Here is a 13,779-nt window from a genome sequence, read left to right as displayed (position 1 = left end):
AGTCATCCTAATATATTTTTCATGAAAAGACCAACAACGACTGAATTTATGGTCAATGCTCGAAAATATAGTATTTTCTTATATATTTGAAGTATTCAAAGAGCGAAATCAAGTATCTGAAACCCCATAATAAGTACTTTGTATGTCAAAATAAGTATTTACTTTTAATCCATATAATTGAGAAACAATATTTTTTAAAAATTATATTTAAATGAAAAAGACACATGTAATGTTTGTGAATAAAATAATATATTTATTTAAATAATAAAAAGTAAAAATGTAAATTTTACCTTATAAGGATTAAAACTATAAGTATATAGACATTTTTCTTAAATTTACCGTTATTTTATTCTATTAAATTAAACTTCTTAAAAACTGACGTGTAGTATTTAAAATAGATTGGAAATATTTGAGTTATCAATTTCACCTTATCATTCAATTGAATTTCTTAATACTCTGCGCTTTGTGGTCTGAACAAGCATGTATACATGTCTGTGAGAGCCGTTAACACACACAATTTAGATTAATCATGTAATTGGAAAGTGAGTTAAAATATTCTTCCGGCCTAGTAAAAAATTCGGCATGACCACTAAATAAAAATGACAAACCGGAAAACCCCAAACAAACGATAACCAAATTCTACACTCAGATTATCACACCATAACATGAATCCATCAACAACTAGAGCCGCATTGGCTCGAAAACGATATAACTCCTATGTGCCGGCCCGACACAACTACAACAGAATAACAACAATCCAAGTCAAAAAAATGTACAACTAGACAGGTGATACCGCGGTAAATGTAGCCTCCAACATAAATACAATAATTTAAGTTGAACTCTCCTTTGATTTGTGCTTCCGTTTCTTAGTCCTGCATGGAAGAAAGCATGCTTTTAACACAAGATAGTGGTAGAGGAGGAGGAGTGGGAGAAGGGTGCAATGTTTAGCAAGTACTTGTCGTGTGAACTTGGATCCAAACACGATTTGAGTTTACGATCAATGTGCTTCACATCTTTGGAGGTAGGGGTCTCAAGTGTATCAATCTGGAGTACAAACAGTTAATTTAAGCTCCTCGGAGTGGTGAGAAAACAAAGATAAGATATTAATCATTGTAAATACCATCTATCTAAACTTGTGATAAATTTTTACCATCACGTCACAGAGGAAGGAGAAAAATAAGTATACCAGTGTATCAATTTCGCTCAAGCGAAGGTTGAGCTCAGAAATGGCATGAGAAGGATGGTACCTCGAGAGCATGCTTTTTAGGTATCTGCAAAAGGTTTGATCCACAGATTTATCATACCAGAAATGGTCACTGAGTTGCATACTAACTTAAAGGTTGGTGGTATTCAAACCTCTCGAAGTCGATAAATTTATTATAACTGGAAGCCTTGCGCAAAGCTGCCAATGCTAGCTGCACGTGCGAATAGAAAGTCAAAACTCCAGAGCTTGAATGCAAATATGGAATCATCAACAAACAAAGAATGAGGCCCAAACAAACGCGACAAGAAAATGATGGAGATAAGATCCGGACAAGATCCCGACAACGCACAAAATACCTTGAAGATGACTTTTATTAAAGTTCAAAGTTTATAAATTTCTTCACGATATCGATAGGGAAAACAAGAAAGTGGATGACAGAAAATACTTCGCATTCAGAAAATAATACCTGTCCAGGTGGAAATAGCAGCGGAGCATCTGTCCGCATAATTTTATCTACTTCTGCTGTAGCAGATTCACGCAAATCCTGCAGCAAATAATCACAAATTCAACAAACTACATTTGTTTGTAGCACTTAAATCTCCATACAAAATTTGAAGGAGAGGGTATCGAGTCAGATGGGGAGATATGCTTTTAGTTTGTGGAGGAAGGATATTTATTTTATTTCATGTAGATTATGGTCCATTCACCAGCCCATGTATATAATAAGATGCTCTATGAAGTTTGAAGTGAAAAGCTCAACATCTAACATAAATGTCTTAGAACCGTGGAATAGCATTTCATTAGAATCTTAGACTTCCACAGAGGTGGACAAAACCCCATGCCATATGCATTGCTCATCTCATCAGCAGAACAAACTCGACAAGAAAAGCCACAGCACCCAACCACATCGGACACTACGCCATTTCCCTTCATAACATACTCAGCACCACAAAGACACTTGTTTTATACCCTAAAAAAAACTCAAACAAATTCATAGAGTGCATCAGCCGCCAACGGTCTGATTCACAGACTTTGAAGCCCTATCATCAGCAATTTATAGCTGTCTTAGCAATTTATAGCTTTCAAATGGAGAAACTTTACTAAAATGTAACACATGGAAATCTGGCCAAATGAAATTATCATTTAAAACTCCAAAGAAAAAAGAAATTACTGACATAACATATGTCAAATGACCACAAACATAGAGAAATCATTCACTAGGGCAGCGATTAACCTGAACTATGTCGAAAATATACCGACCTTATGAATACAAGTTATAGTTGTTCGCCCAATGTTAAACACGTGCAGTGCATTTACAAAAAAACATGGGCAAGTTCACTAGGCACCTTTATGATCTCCAACAGCCCCTCGTTTTCCCCAAAGAGCTCCTATATGGGCAAGAATTTTTGTCAACATGTAATGCAAATTTATCAAACATAAACAGTCAATAAATTGAAGAAAAAATATCAGTGATGTAAAAAATAAAACAGAGAAGGAGAAAATATAGACGAGGAATGTAGAAGAGGTAAAATAATTATAAACCGGAAACAACAAACAAGAGGAGCTAAATCTCTATTTAATAGTCCAAACTTGCACGTTTATCTTCGAAGGTGTCTCCAACAAAGATTAGAGGGGCTTAACACTAAGCCCTTTGGAGTATTCAAACCAAGAAGTTGCTCCAACCCTGAAAATTTCTATATAGGGAGGAGTGGACACTATTAGCTTATAAAGATCATCATCGAACCCATCAGAAGTTCCAACACTTGAAGAAACTCTATCCAATTGCACTTAGGAACGAGGTCAGCTCATATATTTTTATGATAAACAATCTCCACATTATTGAGCCCTTTTTTAGCAATATTTCAAAGTCCTTACTTCTAAAACATCCGCAAGATTTCAGAAAGTTCAGAGGAGAGAAAAACCAGCAGGGAAGAAATGTATGCACTCAAGCAAAATTGTACCCAGAAGATTATTGATTTACCTCAGATAAGAGGGTAGTTGATCATAAATATTATTCGCTACTAAATACAAGGTGGATAAGAGTGGTCACCAATAGAAAGCAAGATTTAATGCAGGGGGATTTACCCAAACATATGGCGAGCTGAAAAGACAGCTTACACTAAGTTTGTATGGGTGTATTTGAAATGACAGAATCTCAAATTCGCAACTCGGGTCCTTTAGATAAAACAATTGTTATTCTATCTGTTGAGTGTTGTGACTAGCTTAGGCCAGGGAAATACTAGCTATTAGATAGGGTTTTTTATACAGAGTTTGCTCTGGGAAAACATTCAATTTCATTTGCAAAATAATTTCAGTTTTTTAATTGTTGTTGTAACACCATCTCCCAAACAGATATATATAATGGATTCATAGTTGTCAAGAGTGCAAAGCGCACCGAGGCACACAAGCGCCATGAAGCCTGAGGGGCGAGGCGAGGCGCGCGCCTTACAGAAAATTTTTCAATTATCCAAATCAAGTTCATCTTCTTCCATCGAATCATCAGAATCCCCAGAACTTTCGAACTTGCATTCTTCTTGGTCTTCATAATTTTCATGATCAACATCAATTTTTCTTCTTCTCCATCCAAAATATGTGAAATCGATCTTTTTCTGGTTGTTTAGATGTAGATGCCCGCTCTCTTCTTCTGATTCCAACGTTGGAGCGTTGGGTTGCTAGGGTTTGGGTTTAGGCTCTTTGTTTTAAACAAGTAATTAAAAAAATTCACTTTTCCAAGGCTAGTCTAGGTGAGATTAAAAAAATTTCACTAAGGCGTGCTTTAGACGTGCCTGAGTGAACTTCCAAGGCCTGGGCTCACCTTAGTGAGTCGATGCACCTGGGATGACCCCAGGCACCGGGTCCTTGCCTGGTGGTGCTTCTTGCCTTAAGGCGAGAGTCACTCGCCTTTGACAACTATGAATGGATTTGGTGCAAAAGAAACTCTCATATAAGGGAAGCCCAATCATAACCTTGGAATAGAAGAGATAAACAAAAGCAAAGAAGTTGATCTTTATAACCTAGGTCGCTACTTGCAAGTGTTGTCAGTCAATTCATGCACTTTCTGACAGAGAGACATCAAAGGGTAGTAATCAGAATCCTTTGGTATCTGGAACACACCCGAGGAAAAGGGCTTCATTGTAGTCAAAAAGGGAGAAGAAAAGAAAAGGACATCGCTTTATCAATGATAAGGTTGTGAATCGCTGCAGGCACATGACTAATCTTCCAACTAATCTTACAAGAGAAAGATATTCTTAAAAGGAAGGCAACTAAAAGAACTTTATAGAGCTGAGTGACAAGTCAAGAATAATCGATACCTATGCACCAGCTTGAGCATGAATGTTAAAAATCATGGACTTCGTCAAATGTGAAAGGGATTGACAAATAAGTTAGTTATTTGGATATTTGACAAGACTGTGTGTAAACTATCCAACTTTATTTTATTGTTTTGCGGGATACAAATATTTCCTTTGGTGGTTTTGTCCAGCTTTCAACAAACTACATAATTTTTAGGAATGATTCTTTGATCAACATAGAAAACTTTCACATAAATTCCACGCCTTCTTTCAAGTTTTAATCCCCTCCAATTTTTGCACACAACAGTAAAGGAAACAAACTCTCCATTATAGTATAAATACAACACTTATCATTAATTCAGTTGCGAACGAACCTCCACTGTCGATGACAAAGCCTTCAAGTGCACGATACGGTGCATAAACAATAAGATCAAATCCTAGACTCTGAAAAGACATCAAAGTATGTATGAATACAAGACAAAAGCAATAGAAAGAAATAAGAAGTTAAGCATAATCCATACCTGAAGAACCAACATTTCATTATTCAGGATCATCTGGTGATCTTGCTCGATACCTTTACCAAGCTCCTCTGCCGAGACATGGTTTTCTTCTGCCTTACAAGCAGCGTATATACAGGTTAACCTGAAAAGGGGTGCGAAGTGAGACATTTAACTTGCCTGTTTATGTGATTAAAAATTCCATTGTCAAGTGGCTAAGCACAGCAGGAAAAAAGAACAATTAATTTCACATGCATTGACTAAATTTGAAAGCATCAAGTGCATGTAGAAAAAGATGCTCGTCAATGCAGATGTGTGTTCATGATATTTGATATTGGTGTTTCTAACTTTGACGCCAGAAGACACTAAATAATGAATCCAAACCTAAATCATCATAAAAAGACATACATGATATTCTTTGGGTGATGCTCCATCACAGACCATTGCAAATAAAATCTTTTAAAGTAAATAAGAGCTGTTGCCTGCAAAGCGAATAGAAACTGAAGTTAATACAAGTTTCCATTTAAAACTTATTGATCATTATCATTTCCAAGAAACATGGCAGCTAACCTGAATCTTACGCGGAAACTTGAACGCATCACATACATCTTGAATTTTAAACTCATAGAATGCCCGCAGAAGTTGTTCTTCTTCAGGCTTGAGTGGCTTCGTTCGAGAATGCTTCTCAGCTAAAATTTCAGCAGTAATATTTGTAATAAGAAAATGAAAACAAGGATTATGACACTCATGTAATCAAACAAAATTATGCAGACGTTCCTGTTCCAAGATGAGGGAATTACCGTTATCTTTGACATCATTTTGATGTTCCACATAAGATAAAGACCCATCAATATCCACTTCCATTCTTGTTGCTCCATACTTCACAATGTATTGAAATTTTAGCATTTCGAATACCATATTCATTGATGAGACCATGAGACCATAACATTTTAAGTATGTTCAAGCAGATAACTGCAATAGTGAAAGATAAGGCAGAATATTCAAACAATATCAGTTTCACAGGCCTTCATCGACATAATAAGAAACATATTTCCTTGCTATTGCGTCCCTCCAGGTTATAACACCGTTATGAATAGCTGAAAATATGATTGTCAATTCTAGTAGGCCCAAAAACAAGCCACCTAGACTACTGTAAATCAACTCTAAAATTTCAGTGTCACCTTTACCTTAGAAACCCATTGTTCTTTCAATTGACAAGATGTTACCAACTTCTCAAGTCAACTGCAAGCCTCCTCTTATCCCATTCAATCCATGTCCCATTTCCTACCCAACAAACTATGCTCAATGCATCTTTACAGTTTCTTTCTCATAATTCATAAAAAATTTCAATTCTTTTCTGGTAAATCTGTTCAATAACTTCTAATAACTACATATTCTTGTATACACAGGATGATAATGAGAAGATATATAACCAAATGGTGGCAGTTGGAAAAAATAAATTCTCTGCCGAAGCAGTGTAGTAATAAAAGGACTCACCTTTATGCCATGGACACTATTACCAGTCTACCAGTCAGGGTATGGTAAAACAAACTGCCAATATTAGAATCATTTACAAATGTTCGTCCATTTTCTGGTTTCATCTACAAAATTACTAACTAGTAAAGAAATGCCATAAAGGTGGTAAGATCCGCCTACGTCATTTTCATAATTTTCTAGTCTATACAAACCTTGCGCCTAAAAATAAACTGGTTTACAAAAAAAATAAAAAAAAAATAAAACAATGTAAAAATATAATCCTGTGATTAAATAAAAAAAAATTGTAACATAAATAAATGTCTTCCATAATTGGCATCAACTTGATGTGTCTGTTCATATCTACTTCATTAATCAAAAACATACTATCCTGGAATGCCTCTTCTGTTAGGAAGTTCCAGTTATGAGAACTTAAACCTAAGGCTGACCACAAATTACAAGAGAACAAGCTAGCTCTTCCAGAAAATCTAACTTCTGGTCCTCTTTCCTGCTTTTGAGAAAGACCTTTGCTGTCTAACCTTGTGATGAGACCATAAATAATCGAAAATCTATTTGATACCTTAAATATAGGATAAAAAATAATTATTAATCTAAGGAGATTAATTCAGGACCATCTTTCATTAATTTTTTCTTCAATTATTAAATTTATTTGTTTTTCAAGAGTAATATTTACTCAGCAAATCCCATTTTTACTTTTCATCGTTTTTACCGTGTTTTTAACAAGGACATCTACTTTGAGTAATCCGAACCAATCACAGCACACCAAACCCATTTAATCAATGTTAAAATTCGAAGATCTTTACGTTCTGCACAATGAAACAGTAGGGATTTCTTCGGTGTTATGATTAATTACCAACCAAGGTGGCCAAATTTGTGTTGCAGCTTTTCCACGCATAAACTTCCCAGCTGCCTCATCAAGAATTTCCAATCACACCTTAAAAGTTCTTTCTTGTTCAGGTACGAATTTATCAAATCCTTCTTCTATAATACAACATTAAAAAAGAAAAAAGAAACTACAAGATGCAAAAATATTTTTCAATCTACAGCTGCAATGTCCCTCAATCATAAAAAGTAAATGGAAGTTCATTTCACTCATTTATGCACAAAAACATCATAGAAACATACCCTTTCCAGCGTTTGCCTAGCTCTCTGATTAGCGTCCCTATACTTGTCTTTCTGCCAAAAATCAGTAAAAAAATACCGAGGGTCAATTTATTTCAGGTAAACTAAGGGGCCAACATCGATATACGGGAAGCCGATCAATAAACATAGACAAAAACTAAAGGGTATTTAGAAAATAGCAACGTTACGAGATCTTGAGAAGTAAATATCCACTTTGCTCTATGAGTCGAAGTTGCAAAATCCGCCATTTCTTACACTTTGAAGGGGAAAATGACGAAAACGGGAGTGACGGAAGAGTTTATCAAAGAAAAAGGAGTGTATGTAATTTACTTTTTTATCTTTTGTTTAAAATTTGTTTAAAAAGTAATTTTTTCATTAGCGTATTTTAATTTTATATATAATAAAATTTATAATTTAATTAAATAAAAAAACTTACTTAGACTCAATTTTTCTATCTTTTTCGACTCAATCCTAGATCTTATTTCATTTTTTATCTTCACAAAAAATCTTTTTCTTTCCAACCTTACATTTTTGGCTAATAATTAACCACTAGTCTACAAATTATTGCTCTGCAACAAATCCAACAAAAGAACCACTTATTGATAAGAAATTTATTTTGAGATATGAAATTTATTTGTTTCGTGAGTGTTAACGACCTAGGATGAAGAGTGATAACGATCCAAGATGAAGAGCTTCACCCTAGATCGTGAAGCTAAGGGTCATGAAGCACGACTTTCACGATCAACGACTTCACGACCTGGGTCGTGAAGCACAAATCTTCACGACCCATGGGTCGTGTGGTGGGTCGTGAAGACAAGTGCTTCACGTGAAGCACTTGCACTTGTCTTCACAACCCAAAATTTGGGTCGTGAAGCACAACCAAATTGTGCTTCACGACCCAAACTTTGGGTCGTGAAGCACTTGTGTGAAGCACAAGTGTTTCACGACCCGGGGTCGGGATTTCACGACCACTTTACGACTCATGGATCGTGACACGATACATTAATTTTAAATTTTTATAATTAATAATTTTTGTTTTGTTTTAAATTTATATAACTAATAAATTTTTTTGTTTGTTTTGTTTTTTTTACAGGTTTATTTTCCCGCTAAACTAATCAATTTTTTGAATACAAGTTAACTGTAGGATCAAGATATGTTGAAATCTGTAAGAAGATTTTATCATTTTTAAATGAGAAAAAAATATAATATTTGGTGCAGTACACTCAATTTGATAATTTAATTTTATGTGATATGGATTATAACAATTTCAATCAAAACTGGATCTAGGTTATGACTCGTCACAAAATTGGGTCGAGATTATACTCGACCCACGCAAACCAATTTTTTGGGTCGCGTGAGTCGAGATGGGTTGAGAAGCATAATTTTGGCTTCTTGACCCATAAAGCTATATATATATATATATTTATATATTTTAATATATTATAAAATCTATATAGATTTTAATATATTATAATTGATGGATCGAGAATCATATTATTAAAAAAATTAGTATAATTATATAATTTATAAAGTATGTTAATGTTTATATACAATAAACATTAATTTCATATGCTTTGATATACATTCATTATATTAAAGTGGATATGTAATGAAATTTGTTATGAATTTTTTTAGTTCTATTATTATAAAATTTGTTAATAATTTTAGTAGAATTATAAAATTTGTTAATGTTTATATACAATAAACATTAATTTCATATGCTTCGATATACATTCATTACATTGAATATGTAATGAAATTTATGAATTTTTTTTAGTTCTATTATTATAAAATTTGTTATGAATTTTAGTGGAATTATAAAATTTGTTAAGATTTTTAGTCAATTATAAATTCAACTCACATTGTTAGAATAAGAGATATATTCTTCTACTTGTTATGAATTTTTTAACTAACATACTTAAATTATAGCATATAACTAATGTTTACACAAATAAATTATCTATATATATTTACATTCTAATTATATATAAAGTGAATTCTATATTATAAAATGATCAAAACTCAAAAATATCAAAAATTTCCTACCCACTCGACTCATCTCGACCCAAACTCGACCCAACCCTAAACCCTAAACAAAACCCTAAACCAAACCTCTAACATTATCACTCGACTCACTCGTCCCAAAATTGAAACAATTTACCACCCGCGCGACCCAAATTTAAAAATTTACTACACACATTACAATCTCGTCCACTCAACCCATACCAAAATTAAAAATTCACCACAAACACATTACATATTAATAAAATCAAATCGATTGTCTTTAAATTCAAACAAATTACATATCATTCAATCTTATCTTTTACCAAATTTTCTTACAGATGGAAATCTGTTTTGTTTTTTCATTCCACGTCTTCTCTTGATCACAAGTGGCATAACCTACAAAACATAGATAAAATTATTATATTATAGATAATAGTATGTATTTAAAAAAATATGCTATTATATAGAATTATTATGTGGGTCGAGGTGTGCACATGCACACCTCGACTCACAGGTTGGTGCACATGCTGTGCAGCACCTCGACCCACTCGAGATAATAGCCAGAACTAACATTCTCTACTCACACTCCACTATCCAGACCTAGCACATACGATCATACTCGAATCACACTCCATCCATCTTCTCGGCCCACACAATAAACACGTTCCTCGACTGTAAATACTCACAGTAACTCCACTCACAAAAATTCTAAAAAAACAATCAGATCAGAACTAAACTGAAACAAATCTAGCGATACAGATCATTCTAGTATATACTTACTTCTCTACAAATCTTCAAATTTTCAAATGATTTTTGATTATTTTGTTGTGAAGAACACAAAAATAACGGGAATAAATGAAAACTCAAATCGAGGAGGGATATATCAATTAAAAAAATATTTTTTAAAAAAGTAAAATCTAATTAACTAATTAATGACCTAATAAATGAACCCACCAAATTAACAGCAGTCAACTCCCTTTTTTCGATTTAAAAAAGTCAAAATCCCTTTTATTCAATTAAATTTAAAATGAGTCGTATATTTTTTATTGTCCCTTGTTTGAAGGATACTTGAATATAGTGAATTGCAGATGAAATATAACAAGTGGGCTAGAAAGCGGCGACGGAGATACTGTGCGACGGCGATTTTAGAAATAACACAATTTCAAATTGTGAATAATTTAAAATTTTATTACTTTATTTATATTTAAATTTTAGTATTTTTTAAATATGTAACAGTGTCAAAAATCAGGGCTTTTTTTAAAAATAATATATAAAAAATAAAAAATTATAAAAATATTACAAATTCAAAAATTTTACAAAAGTATAACAATCCGAAAAATGCTGTCATGGATTCTGACATTGCTATCCGGATGTTTATTAAGTTATATATATTTCACGGATCCTACTTTACTTTAAATGCTTACATATTGTACCTTAATTTGTTGTGGACAAAAACTTGTGTGAGACGGTCTCACGGATCGTATTTGTGAGACGGATCTCTTATTTGGGGCATCCATGAAAAAGTATTACTTTTTATGCTAAGAGTATTATTTTTTATGCTAATATGGGTAGGGTTGACTCGTCTCACATATTAAGATCCGTGAGACCGTCTCACATGAGACTCACTCATTGTTGTGTGCATACATTTGCAAATATACATATAATATTTAAAACAATAATGACGATTATAATTGTGTACTAATAATCGTCATTATAGTTACACAATGATTATATTTAAAATAATGCGTACATTAATTTTATTTATAGTAATTTAATTTAAATGATATGCATATAATATTTAAAACTATACATGTAAGGCCCGAGATAATAAAGATGATATTATTTTAATCCGAGGGTATGTAATTGGAAACTTTTGGAGTGTTGAATTATATTCCAAGATGTTTGCAATTATTTAGGATTGAAATGGAATTATTTAGGATTGAATTGAATTAAAAAGATTGAGCGGGGGACAATTTACAATTAGTGAAAAGTTGAGGGACTAAAGTGCAAATATGGAAAATTGAGTAGGACACTTGTCTTGGTCACCCCTTGAACGTGTCATTGTGCACTTTAAAAATTCAGAATTGCATGAGGAAAACCGAAAGCTTCCATGGAAATTCTCAAGCTTTTATTTTCTTTAAAATTTCGATTCCGTGTGAACCGTCTATCAGAATTTAAATCTGATTTCGGTTTTGAGCTCCTCTCACCAAGAGCTACACAAGGACGTAAGTTGTGTTACGTTTTGAGATGTTTTGAAAATATGATGTTGCTAGAATCGAATATGATTCGGATATGATGTTTCTGCTACCGTAGATATTATGTAATTGAAGTCAGATTAAATAATAGACTATTTTTGTAATTGTTATGATTTTCGAAAGATATTGACTGAGATTTTGATATCAGAATTGTGTATTACTGATTTTGAATGTACCGATATTGAGATTATGAGTTCTGGTATTATATTTGGGATGTTCAGATTGACGGGGTTATTCAGATTGTATCGTTATGCCGTCGAAACATCAGTAGATTGATATTGATCAGGTTCAGTAGTGATTTAGATTGATCAGATTCAGATATGATTTCGATTATATTGTGATGTCGATGATACGAATTGAATTGTGTCTTGTTCAGATATTGATCAGATTATGTACTGAGTTGAGTATTGATCAGAACAGATTGTGTATTGAATTATTCACTGACACAGCGTATTCGATATTGTCATTTCAGATTGATATGGACATATTTGAATACAGATCATCGTCTTCGTCAGACCCGGACGACAAAGGTATAATTCATGTGATATTTGGGAAGACATAACTCAAATCAGATCTCATTTGAGTTTCCCAATAAAATCACATACTTGATTATGGTTTATCTTTTGATATGATTATGATTTGTTTATAGACTTTATATTCAAATCTTTTGAAATGAACATGCTTTGTTTACAGATTGTTATACATTGCATTTGAGATAGGAAAGTTTGACAGATAGTCAGACTTCTAGACGTTCGGTGTATCGTTACATAGGAGCAGACACCCTCCTATTGTAGATTATTCGATACAGATATGACCGAAGTCTAGGAATAAGATGTACGTCACCCCGATTGGGAGGGTAGGTGACAAACAGTGACGTCTTATTCACCCCGGGATCCCTAGAGTTATAGTGGAGTCAAGTCTAGACATGATTTGACTAGAACTGCATGTGTTTATGAATGTGGTTTCATAGACTATGAAACCCATGTTTATTGCTTTCAGTTATGATAGCATGTTTATATGATTTGATTTAAATTGCATGTTTATCTGAATTGAGTTGCATGCTTATTTTGATTTGATTTCATAGATTATGAAATCTATTATCTTTGAATATGTTTATGATAGCATGTTTTATGATTTAGATTGTTTCTATACATGCTTACCATGATTTATACTGGGATTTATTCTCACCGGAGTATCCGGCTGTTGTCTTGTTTTGTATGTGTGCATGACAACAGGTGGGACAAGATCGGGGTCAGAAGATGATGAGAGAAGACGAGTTTAGCGTGGTGATTCCGAACTTGTTACAGAGTAGGTGTTATTACTTGATTATAGTAGTTGGACCTTAGTTGAACTAGATAAATGTTGTACAAGATTTGTATTAATATACAGATTTGTATAATAGCATAATTCCATTACCTTCCGCACATCATTTTAAAAAGAAAAATTTTTAGACCCTGTTTATCTTAATTGATAATTAAATCCCAAAGATGATTAAGAAGAAAGATCAGCGTCCGGGTCCCCACAACATGTGGTATCAGAGCCATAGATCCTTTAGATTGAGATAGTCAGAACTGATAGATCCTTTAGATTGAGATAGAAGGGAATGAGCGGGGTAGATTGAATTGTCTTCCTTGCATGTGATTGCTAGCATGAGAATTATTTCAATATTGAATTACATTGTGTGTGCTAGCATGATTTATTACTTTCCCTATTACATGTTGTTTGTTATCTGAGTTGATTGCATCATGTAATTTTTAAGCCTGAATCAAAACCGAGTCTGGATCAGAGGTATATGATCAGAGGAGGGCTGAAACAGATTGTATAGATTATGTACTAATCTGTTTGATTATCAGATATACCGCCTCGAAGAATTTCAGAAAAGGGCAGTACTTCGTCTGAACAGATAGATGTAT

General features: G+C 33.4%; 1 protein-coding gene across 1 annotated transcript; it reads right to left on the bottom strand.

Annotated features, from left to right (window-relative positions):
* Positions 1-509: 509 nt before the first annotated feature.
* LOC140829606 (cyclin-H1-1) lies at positions 510-10,778 on the bottom strand. Its single transcript, XM_073192923.1, has 14 exons — positions 10,676-10,778; positions 7,796-7,872; positions 7,611-7,661; positions 5,792-5,870; positions 5,562-5,680; positions 5,400-5,473; positions 5,016-5,136; positions 4,837-4,938; positions 2,551-2,559; positions 1,671-1,748; positions 1,357-1,415; positions 1,187-1,271; positions 956-1,044; positions 510-872 (listed from the first exon to the last, which is right to left on the bottom strand). The coding sequence occupies exons 2-14, from the start codon at positions 7,853-7,855 to the stop codon at positions 830-832; spliced, it is 969 nt and encodes a 322-aa protein (XP_073049024.1). The 5' UTR covers positions 7,856-7,872; positions 10,676-10,778; the 3' UTR covers positions 510-829.
* Between the last annotated feature and the right edge of the window lie 3,001 nt (positions 10,779-13,779).

This window comes from Primulina eburnea, chromosome 1 (genome assembly GCF_022965805.1).
Source record: "Primulina eburnea isolate SZY01 chromosome 1, ASM2296580v1, whole genome shotgun sequence".
NCBI lineage: Eukaryota > Viridiplantae > Streptophyta > Magnoliopsida > Lamiales > Gesneriaceae > Primulina > Primulina eburnea.
This window is presented reverse-complemented; position numbering and strand designations above follow the sequence as displayed.

What these genes read in the sequence shown, in the direction of transcription:
- LOC140829606 (XM_073192923.1), bottom strand. Translation starts at nt 7,855, where the DNA reads ATGGCGGATTTTGCAACTTCGACTCATAGAGCAAAGTGGATATTTACT. An exon ending in AAATGATGTCAAAGATAACG is followed by an intron (nt 5,681 to 5,791) that starts GTAATTCCCTCA and finishes CTGAAATTTTAG; the next exon opens with CTGAGAAGCATTCTCGAACG. An exon ending in TGAGCGAAATTGATACACTG is followed by an intron (nt 1,045 to 1,186) that starts GTATACTTATTT and finishes TTTGTACTCCAG; the next exon opens with ATTGATACACTTGAGACCCC.